This window comes from Elephas maximus, chromosome 17 (assembly GCF_024166365.1).
Source record: "Elephas maximus indicus isolate mEleMax1 chromosome 17, mEleMax1 primary haplotype, whole genome shotgun sequence".
Classification (NCBI taxonomy): Eukaryota; Metazoa; Chordata; class Mammalia; order Proboscidea; family Elephantidae; genus Elephas; species Elephas maximus.
In genome coordinates this window covers 5477205-5503592 of record NC_064835.1, presented here as the reverse complement: position 1 = coordinate 5503592, position 26388 = coordinate 5477205, and the positions used below count along the sequence as shown (strand labels likewise).

General features: G+C 39.5%; 1 protein-coding gene across 14 annotated transcripts in view; it reads left to right on the top strand.

Moving 5' to 3' along the window:
• The window catches only part of USP28 (ubiquitin specific peptidase 28), an 82347-nt gene that overhangs the window by 22724 nt on the left and 33235 nt on the right, over positions 1–26388 (top strand). For 6 of the 14 annotated variants that reach the window (XM_049856658.1, XM_049856651.1, XM_049856657.1 and 3 more), the window contains 6 exons: positions 2742–2819; positions 3636–3659; positions 3862–3994; positions 19199–19304; positions 20212–20371; positions 25919–26005. In XM_049856658.1, the coding sequence (XP_049712615.1) occupies positions 2742–2819; positions 3636–3659; positions 3862–3994; positions 19199–19304; positions 20212–20371; positions 25919–26005 (588 nt within the window). Of the gene's footprint in view, positions 1–2741; positions 2820–3630; positions 3660–3861; positions 3995–4448; positions 4536–19198; positions 19305–20211; positions 20372–25918; positions 26006–26388 lie in introns of those variants that run through there. The other 8 variants (XM_049856660.1, XM_049856653.1, XM_049856659.1 and 5 more) reach the window with 4 other exon arrangements.

The window sequence follows — 26388 nt, the reverse complement described above, 5'->3', positions numbered from 1 at the left end:
TTCAAGCCAGACTAAGAAGAGGGTATGAAAGAAGAGATATCATGTCTGATGTCAGATGGGTCCTGGCTGAAAGCAGAGAACACCAAAAAGATGTTTACCTGTGTTTTATTGACTATGCAAAGGCATTCAACTATGTGAACCATAACATATTATGGACAACATTGTGAAGAATGGGAGTTCCAGAACACTTAATTGTGCTCATGTGGAAACTGTCCTTAGACCAAGAAGCAGTCGTTCAAACAGAACAAGGGATACTGTATGTTTTAAAGTCAGGAAAGGTGTGCATCAAGGTTGTATCCTTTCACCATACCTATTCAGTCTGTGTGTTGAGCAAATAATCCAAGAAGCTAGACTGTATGAAGAAGAACAGGGCATCAAGATTGGATGTTACAATATGCAGATGACACAACCTTGCTTGCTGAAAGTGAAGAGGACTTGAAGCACTTCCTGATGAAGATCAAAGACCGCAGCCTTCAATACGGATTACACCTCAACATAAAGAAAACTAAATTCCTCGCAACAGGGCCAATAAGCAACATCATGATAAAGGGAGAGAAGACTGAAGTTGTCAAGGATTTCATTTTACTTAGATCCACAATCAGCACCCATGGAAGCAGCAGTCAGGAAATCAAGTGACACATTGCATTGGGCAAATCTGCTGCAAAAGACCACTTTAAGTGTTAAAAAGCAAAGATGGCACTTTGAGGACTAAGGCTGCCTGACCCAAGCCCTGGTATTTTCAATCACCTCATACGCACATGAAAGCTGGACAGTGAATAAGGAAGACCAAAGAAAAATTGATGCCCTTGAATTACGATGTTGGCAAATATTGAATATACCATGGACTGGCAGAAGAACGAACAAATCTGTCTTGGAAGAAGTGCAGCCAGAGGGCTCATTAGAAACAAGGATGGTGAGACTTCCTTTCATGTACTTTAGACTTGTTACCAGGAGGGACCAGTCCCTAGAGAAGGATACCATGCCTAGTAGAGTAGAGGGTCAGCAAGAAAAAGGAAGACTGTCAACGAGATGGATTGACACCGTGGCTGCAACGAAGGGCTGAAGCATAACAACGATGGTGAGGATGGCACAGGATCAGGTCATGTCTAGGTTTTTGTGCAAAGGTCACTCTGAGTTACAACCTTCTAGTGGGCACCTAACAATAGCAACTATATTTCACCAGTTTTTGGGCATACTGACTGTGGTCTTTTTGAAAATTTTGTGTGATTGAGATACACAGATTCACACACTTAAAATAATATTTTTTATTGTGTAGTATGTATAGGGACATATTTGCTATTTCAGCCACGTTTAAGGATTTGCATACTTTTGCCCAATAAAATTGAACGGAATTAGGACTCATTTGGGGAAAAAATGTCAAATGCTTTACTTTTCTAAGAGTCACTGCGTGTCTTTTCAGCTCTGGCTGAGGCTAAATCTGGACACTTTTTAGTTTGATAACCACCCTCCCAGTGGACAGGCAGTGACTGCCTGTAACAGGACTCAGCCTCTGAGACTGCTCGTCTTAGCAGGGTAGGGTTCCGTTTCTAGCCTGTGACTGTCGCCTGTGACGAGAACAGAAAGACTGCTGACGCATTTCTGAGAACTGCACGGGGATGTTTCCATTTGTGCCAGTTTCTCCTAAGTTATTTCCAGCTGAGTGATACTTGAAGCGTTGCATGCCCTCAGCTGTTGAAGAACATAAGATACGGTTTCTGTTACATCTGGCAGGAAGTGTAGACTGTGTCTGAGACATATCACTAACTTAAAGATAATTAATGGGGATTTTACTGATGTGGTGAAACATCAGATTTTGAAGCAGGACTTAATTTTAGGATAACTTTAGAATGGTATAAGTTAGATTTCTTTTCACTGAATTAATTTTGAACTATTTTGTCACAGTGTTCATGTAACAGGTCATCGTGCCTTAAGTTGGGCCAACCACTTGTTTAAATTGAGCTGTACTTATAAATAGATTTTTGCGTTTACTCTTGTCTTTTTGTAAAATAGGATAAAATGGTCCCTCAAAGACTTCTAGGACTGAAAAGAGATTATAGACTGATCTTGGGGTAGCTAGAAATTAACAAGATGGGTTTTTCCATGATTCAGATTAATAAAAAGAAAATATTCCATAGTTCCTTCCTTTGGGAATTACACATTTTATTTACTAATTCAGAAAGTTCTAGCTTTAGCTGTACATTTCCTTTTAAGCAATCAAGCCTAGAGTTTTAAAAATGACAGTGGTGGTATCATTTGTTAACTACACGATTGGAAAGTTATTGTCAGTGAAAAATGACATACACAAATGGCATGTGTAGTGACGCTTAAAATAGCACATCACCACATCCACGCAAATTCCCTGGACTCCTTATATGACCTACTTAAGCACTGTTCAGAGAAAGAAATACCTGGGGCACTTTACCAGTCCGTTGGAGATGTGGAATATCGCATTGACGGGTTTTATTTATTTGTAGTGTTGCTGATTACTCATGTTTCTCTCATAAGCACCAAAAGCATTTTCCCTGACTAAACTCTTAAAGGAGTGTTGGGTTTGGCGTTTCAGAATGTGTTCGATGGCCAATACCTAGTTTATGTGTAGCTTGTCGGGTTTTTTTGAGTAAAAAAAATGCAAGTTTCAGGCCTGTTTATCCAAGATGCTTTTACTTACTCCTTAAATGTATCCAGGTTTGTTTTCTGACTGACATGTGTCTGTGGCTTTTTTTTTTGTCTCTCAAATGTAGAGCTGCCAAATGCTGTTAAATCAACTGAGAGAAGTCACAGGCATTCAGGACCCTTCCTTTCTTCATGAAGCTTTGAAGGTTGGTTTCAAGAGCCCAATTAGTCAACACGCTTCAGGATAGTCCATATTATAGCTAAGTCAGTTCAGACTGGTTTTATGTCAAAATGAAAGTGCGTATAGGGGACAGAAGCTTTATAACTGTATCTTCAACATGTAAATTATAAGGACAGGTGTGGATGGGTGAGGGGAAACCTGAGGTGGGGTGAACCCCCCTATAGTCTAAGAGATTTAAGAGACATATCAACCAATTGCATTTTATGGACTTTATATGGATTCTGATTCAAACCAACAAACTAGAAAAGATTTGAGTCAGGGAAGTTTGAACTAGTTATTTGATATTAAAAGGCTGTGTTACTCTTAAGGTATGATAATAGCGTTGTAGGTTATATTTTAAAAAGATACATTCTGAAATGTTGACTGATGAAATAATAAGATGCTGAGGAGTTGGTTCAAAAATATCTGGGGAGAAGGTAGGCAGTAGAGATACAACAGGATTGGCTGTGACTTGATAATTGCTGAAGCTGAGTGATGGGTGCATAGGGCTCCATTATACATTCTGTTGTACATTACTGGTGTATGTGTTAGAACTTTTTCATGATAAAAAGGCTGAAAACAAATAGAAACATGGTTACTATCATAGAATATGGTAATTTCTTAAAACTTTTATTAACGATAAGACAGTGACTTCATTTGGAACTCTGTGTTCATTGCCAACCCCTGTTTTTACACATTGAGCCTTAGTTATTTTGTGAAATCAGGAGGAATAGTATTCAAAAGCAGTGAGAACAAATCTCAAGCAAAATTTCTTTCCTGTTTGCATGTTGTGGAAGATCAGAGCATGACAACTCCCTTGCTGCAAGTAAGTGTGCCTCAAGCATACTGGACTTCCTACCCTCTACCACACTACCTGTTTTTCTAACTTCTACCTTAGTCTTATGCCTAGACTTATTCAGTATGTCACCAGGGTTGTAAGGAGTTATAATCAGCAGACTTTTAACTTATTATTTATTTTAAATTCTGTGATGCTTCACTTTTGAAATTTCTATTTTTTGTCCTCTTAGGCTAGTAATGGTGACATCACCCAGGCCGTCAGTCTTCTCACAGATGAAAGAGTTAAGGAACCCAGTCAAGACAGTGTTGCTACAGAACCATCTGAAGTGGAGGACAGTGCTGCCAACAAAGAAGTACTAGCAAGTGGGTGTATGCTGTCTTGTTCCTCCTCCAAACTAGCAGAAAATAAGCAATGAGTTAATATGTGAATCCCCTATCAATCACATTAACCTTTTGGAAATAATAATAGCAGCCAATTATTGGGCCAGGCACAGTTCTAAGTACTTAAATGTCTTCAATCACTCATTAATTTAACAACTATTTACTGAGCACCTACTATGTGCCAAGCACTGCAGATAGAATAATAAACAAGACAAAAATCCTGCCTTTCATATAGTTAATTTTTTTTTAGTAGGCGGAGATCAACAAGTAAGTAAATTACATAGCATAGTAGAAGGTGAAAAAGTGCCAGGGAGAAAAATAAAGGAGAACCGGAACTGGATTTTGAATAGGGATGGACCTTTTGAGAATGTACGCTGGAAGTGAGGGACTAAATCACTTGAGTCCCTAATGTGGGTGTTACGTTGGCTTGCTTAAGGAGCTGCAAGGAGGCCAGAGCTGAGGCTTGATGAGGAGCACAGCGATGAGGCATAGAGGGAGCAGGAGACGGTCAGGCAGAGCCTTCGTAAGTACTTGGCTTCTTCTCTGAGTTAGATGGGGAGCTGTTGGAGAGTTTCCAGCAAAGGAATGAGGTAAACTGGTTTCCATTTTCTAAAGGTCACTCTGATAAACAGAATGTGGAGGAGTGGGTAGTGAGGAGCATGGGTCTGAGCAGGGATTCCAGGACCAGTCAGGAGGCTATTGCAAATGATGGTGGCTTGGGCCAGGATGTAGTGATGGAGAGGTGAGAATTCTGGTTGGATTCTGGATATGTAGTAGTATTAAAGTAAAGGCAATAGGATTTGCTTACAGAGAAGGAGATAATGGTTGTGAGAGAGAGGAGCTGAAGGATGACTCCACGTTTTTTGGCCTCAGCGGCTGAAAGGATGGAGTTGGCTGAACTGAGATGAGAGTTAACTGCAGATGGGGCAGATTTGGGGTGGAAGATGAGGAAATCAGTTTCGGCAATATGAAGTTTGAGATGCCTGTTAGACATCCAAGTGGAAATGTCAGAAAGGCAGTGGAGATCCACCCGTGCAGTTCAGGGAAGAGATCTGGGCTGGAGACATATAAACATGGAATCATAAGCCTATAAATTATATTTCAAGCCACGCGACTGGATGAGCTCTCCAAGTGAGTGGGTTTAGATAAAGAGAAAAGGTTCAGCGACAAAGCATTAGGTCCTCCCAGTAGAGGTCAGGGGAGGTGAAGAGTGTCCTGGGAGGTTGGAAGAAAACCAGGAAACTGGTGCTGTGGAAGCCAAGTGGAGAAGGTAATTCCATGATGAGGGGACCATCAGCTGGTGCTAATGAATATTGGAGCTGTTTGTAGTTTGTGCTATTCTGAATAGTGCTGCTATGTCTATCCTTATATGTGTATTCTGGTACACATTGTGACTTTTTTTCAGCTGACGTTTTTCTTTTTGAGACCCACCCATATTGAAGGTTTTAACTGTAGTTAATTCATTTTCACTGGTGTGTAGTATTCCATGGTGTGAATATACCACAACTTATCTATTCATTGATTGACTTCGGAGTTGTTTCCAGGTTTTTGCTATTATAAATAAAGGCTGTTTTTGTTCCTGTTTCTTGTGCATGTATGCAAGTTTGTTTAATGGGGTATATCTAGCACTGCAATTGTTGGGTTTTGAGATAGCTCATCTTTGACTTTATAGGTAATGGCGTTATCTTCCAAAATGATTTTTTATCTAATTTATATTCCCACTAGTGGGGTTTCAGAGTAACCATTGCTCTCAAACTTGATATAGCAGATTGTAAAATTGTTGCCCATCTTTTTTGATGTGAAATGGTATCTCATTTTTAATTTGAATTTTTCTAACTAGTAATAAGGTTGGGCATCTTTTCATTTTTGGCCATTCTTGTTTCCTCTTACGTGAAATTTCTCTTCGTCTCCTCTGCTGATTTTTCTGTTTAATTGCTTGCCTTTTTCTTGTTGATTGGTAGGGATGCTTTTCATATTCTCGATATTAATCCCTCTTTTGGGGATTTATGTGTTGCAGATACCCTCTCTCTGTGAGTGCCTTGTGTTTTTACACTCTTTTGGTGAACTGAAGAGCTAAATTTTATTGCAGTTGCATTTATCAGTCTTTTTCTTATGGCTTGTGCTTTTTGTTTAAGAACTTCTTCTATACCCTGAAGTCATAAGGATATTGTTTCCTTCTAAAATAGTAATATTTCGTTTTCACATTTAAGTCTGTACTTCATCTGAAATTAATTTTTTTTGCGTATGCCATAGAGTTAGGGGAACAATTAGATTTTTTTCCCCAGTAGCTACCCAGTTGTCCCAGTACCTTTTGTTGAAGGGCTGTCCTTGCCCACTGATCTGTAGTTTCAGCTCTGTGCTCTATCAGATTTTCATATGTTCCATTCTATTTCATGCCAACACATATACTTTAATTATTATAACTTTATAATCAGTCTTGCTATCCATAGGGCCGTATCTTTCCACCGTGTCCACCTTCATGAATACCTTGGCTATTTTTACCTTTTTGCTTCTCCGTATATGCTTTAAGAACAACTTATCGGGGTCTGTTAGAGCTTTATGGGGACTGCATTTAATCTGTAGGAGCCCTGTTGGACCAGTGGTTAAGCACTCAGCTGCTAGCTGGAAGATTGGCAGTTCGAACCCACTAGCCACTCTGCGGGAGAAAGATGTGGCAGCCTGTTTCTATAAAGATTACAGCATTGGAAACCCTATGGGGCAGTTCTGTTCTGTCCTGTAGGGTTGTTATGAGTCAGAATCAACTCGATGGCAATGGGTAGGTAAATCTATGAATAAATTTGGGGAGATTTGGCAACTTTATAATAATTGAGTCTTAGCCATGCCTGTTTGTCTGTAGAGCTTTATTCCTAGATACCTAATATTTTTGTTGTTATGGTATACTTTTTAAGTAAAAAATATGTAGTCTATATTAGGAGTGTCTGGGTGGTGCAAATGGTTTAGTCCTCAACCGCTAACCAAAAGGTTGGCAGTTAGAACCCCCTCAGAGGTGTCTCGGAAGAAAAGCCTGGCAATCTCCAGAAAGGTCACAGCCTTGAAAACCCTATGCAGCAGTTCTACCCTGCACACACGGGGTCACCATGAGTTGGAATTGACATTAAGGCAACTATTTTAGTTTTTAGTTTTAGAAGTCTGTATTTAAATTCTCTCAATTTTCTATTTTTTTTTTTTTTTTTAATATCTAGGATCTAACCAAGGAGCATTTATTCTACTTTTTATATCTGTGTTTTTGTTGTTGTTGGTTGCCGTCGAGTCAGTTCCAACTCATAGTAACCCTATAGGACAGAGTAGAACTGCCCCATAGGGTGGTAGATTTGAACTGCCAACCTTTTGATTAGTAACTGCTACCTCTTAACTGCTATGCCATTAGTCTTCCTTATTCTACAAGGGGAGGGGGCTTATGCCAGACACTAGTCCTGTTGTATTGCAGAGTGCCCTATAATCTGGACTTATTGTTTTCTCAAAATTAGATTTGAGTTAAAACATTTTGGCGAGAATATTTAGCATTTCCAGTTAGGTCACATGGGGCACAGGATGTCGCTTTGTCCCATTATTCATAATGCTGAATTTGATTACTTGCTTAAGGTGGCATCTGACAGATCAGTCAAAATACCTTTTCCCTTTATGGTATCTGTGGGCATTATTTTGGTTTTATTTTTATTACAGCTTTAAAAAAAAACCCGTTGCCATAGAGTCAGTTCTGACTCCTAGCGACTCTATAGGACAGAGTAGAACTGCCCCATAGGGTTTCGAAGGAGCGCCTGGTGGGTTTGAACTGCCAGCCTTTTGGTTAGCAGCAGTAGCACTTAACCACTACGCCACCAGGGTTGCCATAATAACTTTATTGAGATATAATTCTCATACTATACAGTTCACCCATTTAAAGTGTACAGTTCTGTGGTTTTTAATTTATTCACAGAGTTGTACAGCCATCACCACAATCAGTTTTAGAACATTTTCTTTACTCCAAAGAGGAACTCTGAACCCATTAGCAGTCATTCAGCACTTCAGTGGCCACCCAGTTCCAGCCCAGGTAACCACCAGTCTGCTTTCTGCCTCTATAGTTTTGCTTTTTCTGGGTATATCATATAATTGGTGTTCTTTTGTGACTGACTGACTTCACTCAGCATGATGTTTTCATAGTTCATCCGTGTTGTAGCATCTGTCAGTACTACTTTCCTTTTTACTGTCAAATAATATTCCATTATATGGGTATGCCATGTTTTGCTTTCCCTGCCATTAATTAATGGGTATTTTTGTTTCCCTTTTTTACCTATTACGAATAAGGCTGCTTTGAACATTCAGGTATAAGTTTTTGTGCAGACATGTGTTTTCATTTCTCTTGGGTATATACCTAGGAGTAGAATTGCTGGGTCATGTGGTAATTCTGTTACTAACTTTTGAGAAACTGCCAGGTTGTTTTCCAGAGTGGCTGTACCACTAAGTGTCTGAAGATTCCACTTTCCCCACATCATCACTAGCGCTTGTTATTATCTGTCTTTTTGATTCTAGCCATCCTAACTGGTGTAAAAGTGGCTTCTCATTGTGATTTTGATTTGCATTTCCCCAATGGTTCATGATGAGAAGCATCTTTTCATGTGCTTGTTGGCCATTTTTATATCTTCCTAAAGAAATACCTATTCATATCCTTTGATCTGTCTGTTTTTAAAGATTGGGATGTTTATCTTTTTATTATTGAGTCCCAGGAGTTCTTTATATATTCTGTATATAGGATTCTTTTTTTTTTTTTTTGCTTTTTAAAAAAATAATATTGTGTTTTTTTCAGTGGAACTATACAGAGCAAAACAGGTTCCCATTCAGTTTCTACACATATTGTTCAGTGACACTGGTTACATTCTACACATTTTATCTACATTCTCACTATTTCTATTCTAGTTGTTCTGTTCCCACGAACCTAGTCTCACATGCCCCCAACCTTCCCATCTATGCTTTAGAACATTTGTTGACCATTTGATCTCATGTTTTTTTAAAAGCAAACAGTACTTAAAGGTGATATTCATTTTTTGTGAGCTAACCTGCTATTTAGCTAAAAGGTGATTTAAGTGAATAGTTTCAGTTTAAGCCTTAAAAAATATCTCAGGACAATAGTCTTAGGGATTCCCCCTGGCTCAGTGGGTTCAGAAAGTCTAGATTATTTTTCTTACTTTCTATTAGAATCCATTTTTGTTGTCCTGATCAGAACCTGTATATAGGTTTCTTATCAGCTACATGATTTACAAATATTTTCTCCCGTTCTGTGGGTTATTTTTTCACCTTCTCAGTGGTGTCCTTTGATATGCAGAGGTTTTTAATTTTGATGATATCCAATGTATCTATTTTTTCTCTTGTTGCTTGTGCTTTACATGTCCTATGTAAGATTTCACTGTCTAATCCAAGGTCACAAAGATTTATGACTGTTTTCTTCTAAGGGTTCTGTAGCTTTAGTTCTTACCTTGAGGCCTTGATGCACTCTTTTTTTTTTCAATTGTGCTTTAAGCGAAAGTTTACAAATCAAGTCAGTCTCTCACACAAAAACTCATATACACCTTCCTACATACTCCCAATTGCCCTCTGCCTAATGAGACAGCCCTCTCCCTCCCTCCACACTCTCTCTTTTCATGTCCATTTCGCCAGCTTCTAACCCCCTCTATCCTCTCATCTTCCCTCCAGGCAGGAGATGCCAACATAGTCTCGAGAGTCCACCTGATCCAAGAAGCTCACTCCTCACCAGCGTCCCTCTCCAACCCATTGTCCAGTCCAGTGCATGTCTGAAGTGTTGGCTTTGGCAATGGTTCCTGTCCTGGCCCAACAGAAGGTCGGGGGGTCATGACTACCAGGGTCCTTCTAGTCTCAGTCAGACCACTAAGTCTGGTCTTTTTAGGAGACTTTGGTGTCTGCATCCCACTGCTCTTCCCCTCCTTTGGGTTCTCTATTGTGTTCCCTGTCAGGGCAGTCATCGGTTGTAGCCAGGCACCATCTAGTTCTTCTGGTCTCAGGCTGTTGTAGTCTCTGGTTTATGTGGCCCTTTCTGTCTCTTGGGCTTGTAATTACCTTGTGTCCTTGGTGTTTTTCATTCCCCTTTGATCCAGGTGGGTTGAGACCAATTGATGCGTCTTAGATGGCTGCTAGCTAACGTTTAAGACCTCAGACGCCACTCTCCAAAGTGGGATGGAGAATGTTTTCTTAATAGATTTTATTATTCCAGTTGACTTAGATGTCCCCTGAAACCATGGTCCCGAAACCCCTGCCCCTTAGAAGCATTCAGGAAACTTCTTTGCTTTTGGTTTAGTCCAGTTGTGCTGACCTTGCGTGTATTGTGTGTTGTCTTTCCCATCACCTAAAGTAGTTCTTATGTACTATCGAATTAGTGAATACCTCTCTCTTACCTTCCCTCCCTCCCCCTTCTCTTAACCATCAAAGAATATTTTCTTCTCTGTTTAAACTATTTCTCGAGTTCTTATGATAGTGGTCTTATACAGTATTTGTCCTTTTGCAGCTGACTAATTTCACTCAGCATAATGCCTGCCATGTTATGAAATGTTTCACAGATTCATCACTGTTCTTTATTGATGCATAGTATTCCACTGTGTGAATATACCATAATTTATTTATCCATTCATCCGTTGATGGGCATCTTGGTTGCTTCCATCTTTTTGCTATTGTAAACAGTGCTGCAGTGAACATGGTTGTGCATATATCTGTTCGTGTAAAGGCTCTTATTTCTCTAGGATATATTCCAAGGAGCGGGATTGCTGGATTCTATGGTAGTTCTATTTCTAGCTTTTTAAGGAAGCGCCATGTTGATTTCCAAAGTGGCTGGACCATCTTAAATCCCCACCAGCAGTGTATAAGTGTTCCAATCTCTCCACAACCTCTCCAAAATTTATTAGTGTTTTTTGGATTAATGCCAGCCTTATTGGAATGAGATGAAATCTCATTGTAGTTTTGATTTGAATTTCTCTAATGGCTAATGATCGTGAGCATTTCCTCATGTATCCATTAGCTACCTGAATGTCTTCTTTAGTGAAGTGTCCATTCATATCGTTTGCCCATTTTTTAATTGGGTTATTTTGTAGTTGAGTTTTTGCAGTATCATGTGGATTTCAGAGATCAGGAAATGTCATAGCTGAAAACCTTTTCCCAGTCTGTAGGTGATCTTTTTACTGTTTTGATGATGTCTTTGAATGAACGTAAGTGTTTGATTTTTGGGAGCTCCCAGCTATGTAGTTTTTCTTCTGCATTGTTAGTAATGTTTTGTATACTGTTTATGCCATGTATTAGGGCTCATAACATTGTCCCTATTTTTTTCTTCCATGATCTTTATCGTTTTAGATTTTATATTTTGGTCTTTGATCCATTTGGAGGTCATTTTTGTGCATAGAGTGAGGTATGGGTCTTATTTCATTTTTTTGCAGGTGGATATCCAGTTATGCTAGCACTGTTTGTTAAAAAGACTGTCTTGTCCCCAGTTAACAGTTTTGGGGCCTTTGTCAAATATCAACTGCTCATATGTGATAGATTTATGTCTGGATTCTCAATTCTGTTCCATTGGTGTATGTATTTGTTGTTGTACCAGTACCAGGCTGTTTTGACTACCGTGGCAGTATAATAGGTTCTAAAATCAGGTAAAGTAGGGTCTCTGACTTTGGTTCTTCTTTTTCAGTAGTGCTTTACTTATCGGGGGCCTCTTTCCCTTCCATATGAAGTTGGTGATTTCTTTCTCCATCTCATTAAAGAATGTCGTTGGAATTTGGATCGGAATTGCATTAAATCTATAGATCGCTTTTGGTAGAACGGACATTTTTATAATGTTAAGTCTTTCTATCCATGAGCAAGGTATGTTTTTCAACTTATGTAGGTCTCTGTTGGTTTCTTGCAGGAGTGTTCTGTAGTTTTCTTTGTATAAGTCTTTTACATCTCTGGTAAGATTTATTCCTAAGTATTTTATCTTCTTAGGGCTACTATAAATGTTATCGATTTGGTGATTTCCTCTTCAGTGTTCTTTTTGTTGGTGTAGAATCCAACTGATTTTGTATGTTTATCTTGTATCCCAATACTCTGCTGAACTCTTCTATTAGTTTCAGTAGTTTTAGGGGGAATTCCTTAGGGTTTTCTGTGTATAAGATCATGTCATCTGCAAATAGAGATAATTTTACTTCTTCCTTGGAATCTGGATGCCCTTTTTTTCTTTATCTAGCCTAATTGCTCTGGCTAGGACCTCCAGCACAGTGTTGAATAAGAGCGGTGATAAACGGCATCCTTGTCTGGTTCCCAGTCTCAGGGGGAATGTTTTCAGGCTCTCTCCATTTAGGATGATGTTGGCTCTTGGCTTTGTATAAAAGCCCTTTATTATGTTGAGGAATTTTCCTTCTATTCCTATTTTGCTGAGAGTTTTTCTCATGAATCGTTGTTGAATTTTGTCAAATGCCTTTTCTGCATCAATTGATAAAATCATGTGATTCTTTTGCTTTATTTATATGATGGATTACATAATTGTTTTTCTAATGTTGAGCCATCTGTGCATACCTGGTATGAATCCCACTTGGTCATGGTGAATTATTTTTTTGATATGTTGTTGAATTCTCTTGGCTAGAATTTTGTTGAGGATTTTTGCATCTAAGCTCATGAGGGATATAGATCTGTAATTTTCTTTTTTTGTGGTGTCTTTACCTGGTTTTGGTATCAGGGATATGGTGGCTTCATAGAATGGGTTTGGGAGTATTCCATCCTTTTCTATGCTCTGAAAAACATTTAGTGGTAGTGGTGTTAACTCTTCTCTGAAAGTTTGGTAGAACTCTGCAGTGAAGCCATCCAGACCAGGGGTTTTTTGTTGTTGTTGGGAGTTTTTTGATTAACTTCTTAATCCCTTCTTTTGTTATGGGTCTATTTAGTTGTTCTGCCTCTGTTTGTGTTAGTTTAGCTAGGTAGTGTGTTTCTAGGAATTCATCTATTTCTTCTAGGTTTTCAGATTTGTAAGATGTAGTTTTCTATAGTAATCTGATATGATTCTTTTAATTTCGGTTGGGTCTGTTGTAATATCGCCCCTCTCATTTCTTATTTGCGTTATTTGCTTCCTCTCCTGCTTTTCTTTTGTCAATGTGGCCAATGGTTTATCAATTTTGTTGATTTTTTTCAAAGAAGCAGCTTTTGGTCTTGTTAATTCTTTCAGTTGTTTTTCTGTTTTCTATTTCATTTAGTTCAGCTCTAATTTTTTTTATTTGTTTTCTTCTGGTGCCTGTGGGTTTCTTTTGTTGTTCTCCTTCTATTTGTTCAAGTTGTAGGGATAATTCTTTGATTTTGGCCCTTTCTTATTTTTGGATGTGTGCATTTACTGATATAAATTGACCTCTGAGCACCGCATTCGCTGTGTCCCAAAGGTTCTGATAGGAAGTGTTTTCATTCTCATTGGAGTCTCTGAATTTCTTTATTCAATCCTTTATGTCTTCTATAATCCAGTCTTTTTTGGGCAGGGTTTTGTTCAGTTTCTGAGTGTTTGATTTCTTCTCCCTGCTTTTTGTGTTACTGATTTCCACTTTTATGGCCTTACGGTCAGAGAAGATGCTTTGTAATATTTCAGTGTTTTGGATTCTGCTAAGCTTGCTTTACGACCTAATATGTGGTCTATTCTAGAGAATGTTCCATGTGCACTAGAAAAGAAAGTGTACTTGGCTGCTGTTGGGTGGAGTGTTCTGTGTGTATGTCTATGAGGTCGAGTTGGTTTATTGTGCCAATTAGATCTTCTGTGTCTTTATTGAGCTTCTTTCTGGATGTCCTGTTCTTCACCGAAAGTGGTGTGTGTTGAAGTCTCCTACTATTATTGTGGAGCTGTCTATCTCACTTTTCAACGCTGATAGAGTTCATTTTATGTATCTTGCAGCCCTGTCATTGGGTGCATAAATACTTAATATGGTCGTATCTCCTCGGTATATTGTCCCTTTAATCATTATATAATGTCATTCCTTAACCTTTATGATGGATTTAACTTTAAAGTCTATTTTGTCAGAAATTAATATTGCCACACCTGCTCTTTTTTGATTGTTGTTTGCTTGATATATTTTTTCCCATCCTTTAAGCTTTTAGTTTGTTTGTGTCACTAAGTCTAAGGTGTGTTTCTTGTAGGCAGCATATAGACGGATCATGTTTTTTAATCCATTTTGCCACTCTGTCTCTTTATTGGTGCATTTAGCCCATTTACATTCAGCATAATTATGTATAGGTATGAATTTAGTGCTATCATTTTGATATCTTTTTTTGTGTGTTGTTGACAGTTTCTTTTTCCCACTTAATCTTATGTGCTGAGTAGATTATCTTTATATGTTGTTTCCTCATATCCATTGTTGTTGATTTTGTTTCTGCTGAGTCTCTATTTTTTTCTTGTATTTTATTTCAATGTGTAGGATAGGTGGTCTCCTTTATGGTTACCTTATTATTTACCCCTATTATTTCTAAATTTAAACCTAGCTTTTATTTCTTTGTATTGCCTTGTCTTCCTCTACATATGGAAGATCTATGACTACATTTCTTAAAAAAAAAAACAAAACCAAACCCAGTGCCATCAAGTCTTAGTCCCTGTTTATTGTTTTAATGTTGTCTTCTTATATATAATAACATTGCTGTTACCCTGTTCTGAGTGTTTTTTTTAATCTTGCTTTATTTTTTTGATTTCCCTGTCTGGGTTGACTTCTGATTGCTCTGCCCAGTGTTCTAGTCTTGGGTTGATACCTGATATTATTGATTTTCTAAACAAGGAACTCCCTTTAGTATTTCTTGTAGTTTTGGTTTGGTTTTTATGAATTCCTAAAACTTCTGTGTATCTGGAAATGTCCTAATTTCACCTTCATATTTGAGAGACAGTTTTGCTGGCTATATGATTCTTGGCCGACAGTTTTATTCCTTCAATTTTTATGTAAGTCATCCTATTGCCTTCTTGCCTGCCTGGTTTCTGCCGAGTAGTCTGAGTTTATTCTTATTGCCTCTCATTTGTTGGTGACTTTTCATTTACCCCTCGCTGCTCTTAAAATTCTCTCTTTACTTTTGGTTTTGGCAGGTTTGATTATGATACGTCTTGGTGACTTTGTTTTAACATCTACCTCATGTGGAGTTTGATGAGCATCTTGGATAGATATCATCTCATCTTTCACGATAGCAGGGAAGTTTTCTGCCAACAAATCTTGAACAATTTCTGTATTTTCTGTTATCCCTCCCTGTTCTGGTACTCCAATCACTCGTAGGTTAATTCTCTTTATAGAGTCTCACATGATTCTTAAGGTTTCTTCATTTTTTTTTAATTCTTTTATCTGATTTTTCTTCGAATGTATTAGTGCCAAGTGATTTATCTTCAAGTTCAGAAATCATGCCTTCCACTAACTCAATTCTGCTCCTCTGATTTTTATTGAGTTGTTTACTTCTGTAATTTTATTTTTAATCTTCTGAATTTCTGATTGCTTTCTGTGGATTTTTCCAGCTTTTTAAATTTTTCATTATGTTCTGAATAATCTTTTTAATTTCTTCAATTGCTTTATCTGTGTGTTCCTTGTCTTGTTCTGCATATTGCCTCATTTCCTTCCTGATGTCTTGAAGGGTTCTGTATATTAATCTTTTGTATTCTGCCTCTGATAATTCCAGGAATGTACTTTTGTCTAGAAGATCCCTTGAATCTTTGTTTTGAGAGCTGTTGAGGTGATCATGGTCAGTTTCTTTATGTGACTTGATATTGACTGTTGTCTCCAAGCCATCTATAAGTTATTATATTAGTTTATTTTATGTTTGCTTACTTCTTTGTTTTGGTTTGATATGCCCAAATGGGTTGCTTGAGTAAGCTAGCTTGATTATTTTCACCTTTGGAGCTCTGATGTCCTGTCCCCAGATGGCTAGAAGCTGTTACCAGGTATATCAGTTTAGGAGTCCATTCACTTTTCTTGTATTAATTCAGCTCAGGTGTCCAGGTAGCTGATCATCAAGCCTGTGGTACGGGCTCTGCCCTACAGTCTTAGAGGGGCAGGGGTGATTGGTGTATGTACCGGTATCTGATTGCAGCAGGGAGTCACACTCGGAACAAGGCAGGGGGCTGAGAATCGTCCCCCACGTGTCTCTGAGGAAAGCGTGTCCCTGTTCTCTAGAGCATACAGGTAGGTGGGTTCTGCAGATGGACCATGGGCACCCAATGTTTTTGTTTGTAACTACTGAGAGGCACCATTTATCCTTGGATCCCTGTCGTGGGTGGCTGGGTGACCAGAGTGGAGCTACCAGTCCTTAGGACCCGATGTGGGTAGGTGAGGACCCTGTTTAATAGGCAAAGCAGTGTGAAATATCAAACACTCACCTCTTTGCCGCATAGCTGAAATGGCTGGAGTCTACCAACAAGGGTCTGTTCTCCTGAGATAGGCCCACACAGGACCATGGAGAGGGGAAAGGTACTCAAAGTCCAGGGATCGTTTATGCCTGGATGGGAGCTGCTTCTGTCCTGAGCTCCCCCAGGTACTGGAGCTGGCAAATTATCCTTTCTCGCAATTGCAAATTTATTCCTTCTTCAAGGCTGGGAGGATGGCTCTAGGTGCTCAACAGGGCCTATCTTAGGCCCAGGGAATTCAACTGCTGTAGCTGGCTTGGGGGTGGGGAGGGGGTGGTGCATGGTAAAATATACGCAAGTGCTTAGCTTTTGCCCAGAGCGCCATTCTTCTCTGGTTCTGGAGTTGTGGGTGGGCTGTGTGGCTGGCTGCTTCTCTCTGAGGAAACTGTGGCCAAACGGTAGTACCGGCCCACCGCTGCTGCTCAAGGAACGGTGCCTGAGGGCTCCCCGCAATTCAGGTCCGGTAATTCCTCTCTGCTCCTGAACAGTCTCTTTCTCCCCCTGCCCCTCAGTTCATTTTCTAAGCTTGCCTTTGATGCTCAGGGCTCCTAGCTTGTCATAAATATACTCGTTTCACTTGTTTTTTCAGATCTTTGTTGTAAAGAGGGCTTGGCAGAAGCGTCTGTCTATTCCATCATCTTGGCTCTGCCTCCCTCTTGATCCACTTTGAGTTAATTTTTGTATTGTGATATGATGTAGGAACCCAACTTCGTTCTTTTGCATGTGAATACCTAGTTGTTCCAGCACCATCTGTTCAAAAGATTCTGTTTCCCAATTGAATTTTTTTGGCGCCCTTATCAAAAATCAGTTGGCCGTAGATGTGTATGGGTTTATTTCTGGACTCTGAATTCCATTCCATTGACCTGTGTGTATGTCCTTATACCAAGTAGCGTATGGTCTTGATTAGAGTAGCTTTGTGGTATTTTTTTAAATTAAATATGCATGTATAGAAATTTATTTATCTTTTGTATATTGATCTTTTATCAAACTGCCTCATAATTTTCTATGGATTATTTTGGCTTTTCCACATAGCTGATTATTATCTGTGAATTATGACAGTTTTGTTTCTTAGTGTCCAATCCTTATTATTATTTTTTTTTTTGTATCTTTTATTGTGTTATTGTACTGGGCAACACTTCAGAACAATGGTGAAAAAAAGCAGTAATGGTAGACATCCTTGTCTTACTACTGTTTTTAAAACAAATTTATTTAACATTTCATCAGCAAATGTAAAGGTCACTGTGGGCTTTTCCTGGATACTCTTTCTCAGTCTAAGAATATTCTTTTCTTTTCCTAGTTGGCTTGGAGCTTTTATCCAGAATGGTGGTTGAATGTTATCAAATACTTTTTCTGTATCCATTGAGCTGATAGGTTTTTTCTTTAATCTGATCAAGATAGTAATTTTTATTGATTTTCTAATGTCAACTCAATATCTCATTCCATAATAAACTCAGTGGATCTTAATAAGTAATCTTTTTTTAATACATTATTGAATCCCATTTGTTAGTATTTTGTTTAGGTTTTTTGCATCTGTGATCATGTGTGAGTTTGTCATTTTTCCTCCTCTTAACTCTTCTTGAATGGTTTAGCGTATACCAAGATGTTATGCTGACCTCATAAAATGAGTTCAGGAGTGTGTCCTCTCATGTCTAGAATAGTTCATGTGAGATTGAAAATGTCTTTTTCTTGAACATTCACTATTGAGCCCATGTTTTACAGTGATTAATAAGGAGACTGTTTCACCTAGAGGTCTGGGATGTATACAGCAGGCCTTCCGTATCCATGGTTCCACATCCATGGATTCAGCCAACTGTAGATTGAAAATACTTGGGGGGAAAAGAAGTTTCAAAAAGCAAAAGTTGCATTTGCTGCAGCTGAGCAGTCGCTGAATCCACGCAAATGAAGGAATGTGTAGGCATCTCCTGCTGCAGCCTCCGGCCATTTCACAGATCTCAATCTCTCCAGCACTGGTTTGAGCATTGCTTGCCTTGAGTCTCGCCTCGAGTGAACCCTTGTTTCTGTGAAAAAGTAGCTCCTAAAAAGCAACGAAGTGGTCAAGGTAATCCCTCAAAGGCTAAGAGGGGGCATAAAGCACTATTTACATAGCACTTTACAACTCCAGGAAACCCTGGTGACAAAGTGGTTAAGTGCTAAGGCTGCTAACCAAAAGGTTGGCAGTTCACATCCGCCAGGCATTCTTTGGAAACTCTGTGGGGCAGTTCTACTCTGTCCCATAGAGTCACTATGATTTGGAATCTACTTGATGGCAATGGGTTTGGTGTGGTTTTTTTGTTTGTTTACAACTGTAGGGCTGCTGTGAGTGCTGTGAGTCGGAATCGACTCCTCGGCAATGGGGTTTTACAACTATTTACATCGCATGCACATTATATTAGGTATTATAAGTATTCTAGAGATGATTTAAGGTATACAGGAGGACGTGCATAGGTTATATACAAATACTACACCATTTTATATAAGGGACTTGTGCATCCCCACGTTTTGGTATCCAATTTCCCCTGGCTACCGAGGGGAGACTGTATGTTGTAGAATAAGACTGCAGAAGGGAATATTTGATTCATTGCATTTTAGCTGCTTGTTGTTTCTGGACCATTGGTTAGTCTAGAGTTACAAAGTAGCTGTAAGTTATTCATTTGACTCTGGGAAAGAGTAATAAAGTTGTTACACAAATGAGCCATTGTAGGGAGAGCTAGGGAGGATACTTAGTTTTGTGAATTTCTTGGCCCTTTTTCCTACGCTACGGATAGAATGGTAGTGCTTCTTGTGTATATAGACTAATTAAATTTCTTTTCGTCTTACAGAAGTGATAGACCTTACTCATGATAACAAAGATGATCTTCAGGCTGCCATTGCTCTGAGTCTACTGGAATCCCCGAAAATTCAAGCTGATGGAAGAGATCTTAACAGGTTATTGATTTAATATATAATCTTTGCTCCCCATATTAGGGTGTAGGTCAAAGGCAGTATCTTTGTAAATGTCATTCAGAAAATTCTGCAGAGCTCCTTTTGTTGAACCTGAATGAACTTTCTTTTAGGAAAAATTTGAGTTCACGTTGGTTTATTTAGTCCTTGGGCCACTTTTGAAAAAGCAAAATGTGACAAAGTTCTTACTACAGCCTGTGAACTTTTGAATAGTTCACAATTGCTAGGAAGAAAAGAAAAAAAAAAAAAAACCTAGCCCATGTATTTGATAAATTTATATTCCCTTTATTAACTTTGAGAGATATATTGTTGCATGTTTGAAAATAAAAGTTATCACTCAACTGCCCTGCCTCAGAAGGAACCAGGAGATATCTTTTTTTAATTGGTACTAATTTGGTGTTTGGTATTATTCACAAACATCCAGTTCTAATGGTGGTCAGTTTCTGGACATGTTTATTCCTTCACACTGCTAAATTATTTTTATCAAGGAAACAGAGGGCCAGATTTTGTGTGTGCTAGGCAGTTTGGAGGCTCTTATCCTTAGCAGAGCTTCCCTTTTGCCCTTTTAATGGCAAGGTCTGAGATAAGGTACTGTAGTTGAAATCTAAAACTTTTAATACAGCAGCCATAAATAGTCTTACGTCCCAACTCCATCATGGACTTTATTAATAGTAATCGCTGTTGCAGAAGGTTTAACATCTCTCTGTTTGAACTTTGCTTTTCATGTATGTTATGATCTTATAACTGCTAAAGAGCCAGTAATTACCCAGTAAATAGCTTATCCAGAATTTTGAATTGTCTGCGGAAGATTACTCAAACCCTTCGTATAGTGTATTCTTTCACTTTTGTTGTTTTTGTTTTTTTGGGTGTGTGGTACGTTGACACAATGTAGGATGCACGAAGCAACCTCTGCAGAAACTAAACGCTCCAAGAGAAAACGCTGTGAGGTCTGGGGAGAAAATCCCAACCCCCGTGACTGGAGAAGAGTCGATGGCTGGCCAGTTGGGCTGAAAAACGTTGGCAACACATGTTGGTTTAATGCTGTTATTCAGGTAGGACATTTTTAAGAGACACCTGTGTCTTCTGGAAATAATTTTTGTAATTTATTAAACTGAAATGTGAGAAACATGGCTTTTAAAAAATGGAAACAGATAAACAAAAGTGGGGTATTTTTTTCAATGATTTTATTGTGTTTTGGTTTCTTCTTTTGTATTTTGTATTTTGATGCTCTGATGTGTAAATTGGGCAGTACTAAAGAAAAAAATCTTCTGTGGTTGCAAGTATGTTGAATAGGTCTTTCAGATCCCAACCCACCAAAAACCCACTGCTACCGAAAATGCTGTATTATAGCCAAGCAAGAGTGAATAAGGAGAAATTCATTGTTGAAAGCATATCATAGATATCCAGGCAGGAGATGATACCTGAAATAGAGAAGTGGTAAAAGTCATGGAAAGAAAGAAAAGTGTTTTGTAAGTATTTAGGAGATCAAAGCTACAGGGTTTGGTGAGCGATTGGATATGGAACATGTGCAGGGAAGAGTTAAGAAAGACTCCAAGGTTCCTAGCTTGAGTAACCGGGTAGATGATAGCACCGTTTGACACTGGAGGAGCAACAATTTGGGTGCGTACTCAGAGTATTCAGTTTTAGACATTCGGAGTTTGAGGGGACTGTGTAAGATGTCACGTGGAGATACCATGTAGACAGTTAAGTATATGAATCTATAGTTCAGAAAAAGGTCTGGGTTACAGGTATACTTTTGGGATTTAGTACTAATAAAGCCAGGGGAGTGAATGAATTCACCCAAAGAGAGTATTACCTGGAAAAGACCTCCTAGGCATTTTAAACTTCACATATCCACAATAAAGCACTTGATTCCTGCCCCTGTAGTCTTCTCCAACATGGTACATGTCATCTACCCGGCTGCTCAAGCCAAAGAAATGGAATCCTTTCTTTCTCTTACCACCATGTACAATCCATTCATTCATTCAAGTTAACCATGTGCCTGGCACTGTTTCAGGCCCTGGGAAAACAGCAGTGAATAAAACAAACCCCCTGCTCTCATGGAGTTTGCTTTGAAAAGAGTGGGACAGACAGTAAACCAAATATGTATCAGGTGGTGAGTGCCATAAAGACAAATGAATGAGGGTAAAGGGGCTGGGCTAGAGAGGGTCCAACTGGAGAGGGAAGGGATTCTATTTATGTAGGATGGTCAGGGATGGCCTTTCTGGTGGGCATTTGAGCAGAGGCCTGAAAGAGGCAAGGGGATGACCTATATAATTACATAAAGAACATTCCAGACAACAGCAAGTAAAAAGGCTCAGGTTCGGGAGCTTGATTGATGTGTTTGAGAAAGAGCAAGAAAGCCACTGTGACTAGAACTGAGTGATTAAGGGAGAGAAGAGAAAGTGCTGAGGTCAGAGAGGTATAGTGGAGTGGGGTGGAGATTTTAACTGTATGTAAGATGAAAAAACATTAGAAGGTTTGTAGCAGAGAAGTAACGTGATTCTACTTCCATTTTTTTAAACTTATTTGTTTATTTTATTGTGCTTTAGATGGAAGTTTACAGAGCAAATTAGTTTCTCATTAAACAGTTAATACAAGTATTGTTTTGTGACATTGGTTGCCAATCCTGTGACATGTCAACACTCTCCCCTTCTTGATCTTGGGTTCCCCATTTCCATTCATCCAGCTTTCCTGTCCCCTCCTACCTTCTAGTCCTTGCCCCTGGGCTGGTGTGCCCATTTAGTCTCGTATACGTGGTTGAGCTGTGTGTGGTGGTGTTTTGTGGGCCTGTCTAATCTTTGGCTGAAGGGTGAACCTCAGGAGCAACTTCAGTATTGAGTTAAAAGGGTTTCCGGAAGCCATGCTCTTGGGGTTTCTCCAGTCTCTGTCAGGCCAGTAAGTCTGATCTTTTTTGGTGAGTTTGAGTTTTGTTCTACATTTTTTTCCAGCTCTGTCCAGGACCCTCTATTATGATCTTTGTCAGAGCAGTTGGTGGTAGCCAGGCACCATCTAGTTGTGCGGGACTCAGTCTGGTGGAGGCTGTGGTAGTTGTAGTCCATTAGTCCTTTGAACTAATCTTTCCCTTCTGTCTTTGGTTTTCTTCATTCTCCTATGCTCCAGATGGGGTGGGACCAGTGGAGTGTCTTAGATGGCCGCTCACAAGCTTTTAAGACCCCAGATGCTACTCACTAAAGTAGAGCAGAACATTTTCTTTACAAACTATGTTATGCCAATTGAGCTGGATGTCCCCTGAGTCTACTTCCATTTCAAAAGGATCACTGACATCTGTTGAGAATAGAAGGTAGGGAGGTAATGTGGAATTAGGGCCATCAGTTAGTTCTTTCTAAAGAGAGAAAGAAAAGAATCCTCCCTCTATTCACATCCCCTCAGTCTTCACTCTTATGAGAGATGTTGGAAAGAGTCAGCAGATAGAGGGGATACTAAGTGAGGCTTCTGAGAAAGCATGAGAGGACAGAGTATAGAGCCTATCTGGAGGGACTAGCCTCACATAGACAGAGGAGGGGAGGGAATAATAGAGGAAGGAAGGAATGAGGGCTGCAAACTGAAGTGGACTTATTTTTCCTCCTTGAATATAAGCAGCCATTTCCTGAGATGAGAAAGAAGTGACAGTCAGATTTCAAAGGGAGTGGAAGTTTGTTGCAGACAGTGGGCAAACCAGCTGGTACCAGAAAAACAATAGTAAGATTTCTAAAATCTGAGGGCCTACTTGAGGTTATTGACCTTAAATGTATAGTGATGTCAGTATATCCTGTTTTTATCAGCACTTTTTCTTAGCAGCAGTCTGTCCATTTAGGTTGGTGGGTTTGCTGGATAAATGTGATGAAAGGACAAAAGGGCAGTTTAAGAATTTAATGAAGGGAGGTTAAAGCTAGAGAGAGAGACAAATGAAGACAGGAGGGGACTAGTGGTTAAGGAGAAAGCAAAGAGATCGGTTTGCTTGGGCTCTGATGAAGTAAAAAACAAGTGTTCTGTGGGTGATTGAACAGATAAGCCAGAAAAGAGGTTATGGTCCAAGAGTAGGATTATCTGAGTTTGTGATCTGAGAATTGGCACCTTCTCAGGTGTTGACATATGCTGTGTGTGGCCTTGGATATGGGTTGTAGAGATTGAATCCACCAGCCTCTCCACAGGAGTAAGATGTGGTAGTTGCTTCCATAAAGATTTACAGCCTTGGAAACCCTATGGGGCAGTTCTACTCTGTCCTGTAGGGGCTCTTTGAATCAGAATCAACTTGACAGCAGTGGGTTTTGGGTTTGAGTTGATGAAATTTGAGTAAATACCAAATACACAGGAGGTGAGAGTGAGACACGCAGCTATAGGGGAAGAGCATTCTAGGTAGGGGGAACCATTAGTGCAGTGGCCCTAAGGTGGGAGCATACTTGGTGTGTTGAGGAAACATCAAGGAGTGCCCAGAATGCAAAGAGCAAAGGAGAGTCATCGGAGATGAGGTTGGAGAGGGAACTTGAAAGTTCTGCACTGAAGAAGGAGAAACTCTGACCTGCGTTTTCGAGGACTCACTCTGGCTACTGTGACAAGAATAGAATGGAGGGGGCAAGGATACAAGAATAGAATGGAGGGGGCAAGGATACAAGAGTAGAATGGAGGGGGCAAGGATACAAGAGTAGAATGGAGGGGGCAAGGATACAAGAATAGAATGGAAGGGGCAAGGATACAAGAGTAGAATGGAGGGGGCAAGGATACAAGAATAGAATGGAAGGGGCAAGGATACAAGAGTAGAATGGAGGGGGCAAGGATACAAGAGTAGAATGGAGGGGGCAAGGATGCAAATGGAGAAACCTATTAAGGAGGCTGTTGCAGTATGCCATGTCAGAGACGGTGGCTTGGACCAGACTTAAAGAAGTGGTTGGATGATTGCTATACTTTCAAGGTAGGGATGACAAGATGACCCTGTGGATCGGATGTTGACTAAAGTCACCTAGAAGGCAGGACTTGGGATAGTGAGGAGAACTGTTAACCAGACTCAGGGGTTTTATTTTGGTCATGCTAGAAAGATAGTTTGAAGGATCTGTATGGCAAGTGGATTGATGGAAGGTTCTGGAGGCAGGAGACCACGAGCAGTGAAGGGAGTTTGATTAGAGCTGTTGGTGGGAGACTGGTAGGAAGGAGGTGGTTATAAATAGCACCTCAGAGGCAGAGTCCAAGGGACTTGTTACTTATGGGATGTGGATGTTTAGTTAAGAAATGGAAGAGACTCAAAGCTTGTTCTTGAATTCTTTGGTCACTGGAGCAGAGGATATAATTAAGTGATAACAGAAAACACAGAAGAAGAAGCAGATTTGTTGAAAAAATCGTATTGCTGCTGGATTGGGAAATGAAATGCAAGTAGTATTAATTCACACTTTTGTGGCTTTTAAGAATAATGGCAGCTTTGGGGAAAGCCAGGTTTTGGTGAAGACAAAGAGGTGGGAGGAAATGATTAGGAATGTATTGCCAGTTTCCTCATGGTAAAGCAGAAGCCCTAGAAACTGTTAGTGGGGTAGTCAGCAGAGTCATTATGACGCTGGGAAGAATGGAAATGTACCAGGTAGACAGGTAAGGTGAGAAGAGAGAGTGGGCCGAGAATAGAGGAACCAGTCTGCCTCCACTTTCTAGGTAGAACTTTGGTATAATAGCAGGACATGATTTTAAATTCCTAGCCCGTTGTAAAAACTCACCCTGTTGGTTGATTCCCACCAGGGCTGGTGATAAAGTCAGGGAAGTTGGAGGGGGTGGCCCATGGCCTCTGGCCAGGTATAAGCATTTCGATTCTTTGTTTGACGTTAGAAGGTATACCTGCGGTTTTTTGAATACCGATAAAATATTTACTTAGTTCTGATTCACAAGTTTTGCCTATTGTGCCTGGGATGCTATTTCAAGAGTGCTAGTATACAGAGGCATTTTTTATTTGAGGAATATGTTGAGATGAGGAGTCAGGTTCATATAAGCATGTTTTTGTTTTTTTTTTTAACTTCCAGAAGATACTCACTGTAGAAAAATGTGGGATTTATAAACAATGAAAAGAATTCCTCTCCCCAATTCTGCCAGCCAGAGATACCTGTTCAGCTTTTTTTTTTTAATGCAATCTTTGAAATAGAGAAGTGAGTAGTAAACACTGCTGTACTCACCACCCAATGTAAGGAACAACATGTTACAAATTCCTGTATTATGGAGTCTGTTGTACCTGTCCCCAGTCACGTCCTCCCTCCCCTACAGGTGTAACCTCATGCATGTATTTCCCTGCAACTTTTTCACTCAAAATATATTTCTGAGATTTATCCATGTTGATAAACCTAGCTCTTGTTCATTGATTTTCACTGCTGTTTTTATAGTAGTCCATTTTTATGAACATGTTTTTCTATGTTATTTTAATGACTACATAATCTGTATAGTTTAATCTGTTGCTCTTGTTAACCGTTAGGTTGTTTGAAAGGGATTAACATTCCTTCAGCTAAATTTTTGTGCATAGCCATAATTATTTCCTTAGAAATAGCAGAAGTGGAATTGCTGGGTTGACAGCAATATTTTTTGTTGCAGTTATTTTGAAAGAAAGATTGTGAATCCATTTCTTATTTCAGTCTCTCTTTCAATTGCCCGAATTTCGAAGACTTGTTCTCAGCTATAGCCTGCCACAAAATGTACTTGAAAATTGTCGAAGTCACACGGTAAGTTGGTTTTGAGGAACTTCTTCATTGCTGTTTAGTCTTTTCGTCCCCAAAAGTTTAAATTTTTAGCTGAAGCTCGTAACTAATATTCTTTGCCTTATGCTAATATTTTTTCATTTCTAAATGATCTTTTCCTTCTTTGTGACAAGAAATAAGAGGTTGCAAAAATACAAAGTAGGAATAACATTAGGAAAACTTCCCAGAAAGTATGGTGAGTCACTGGGACAGCCTCAGTTTTCTGTCTCTAGGTAGGGAGCTTCAGAGATTCCTGTTCTGTTTATCGTGTCCTTCACGGTTCCATGAGCTGCTCAGCCCACATGATGCAGAATAGAGGACCTGATGCCAGAGGGCTGGTTGGACCTTCTTAGAAGAGACTCTTGTCT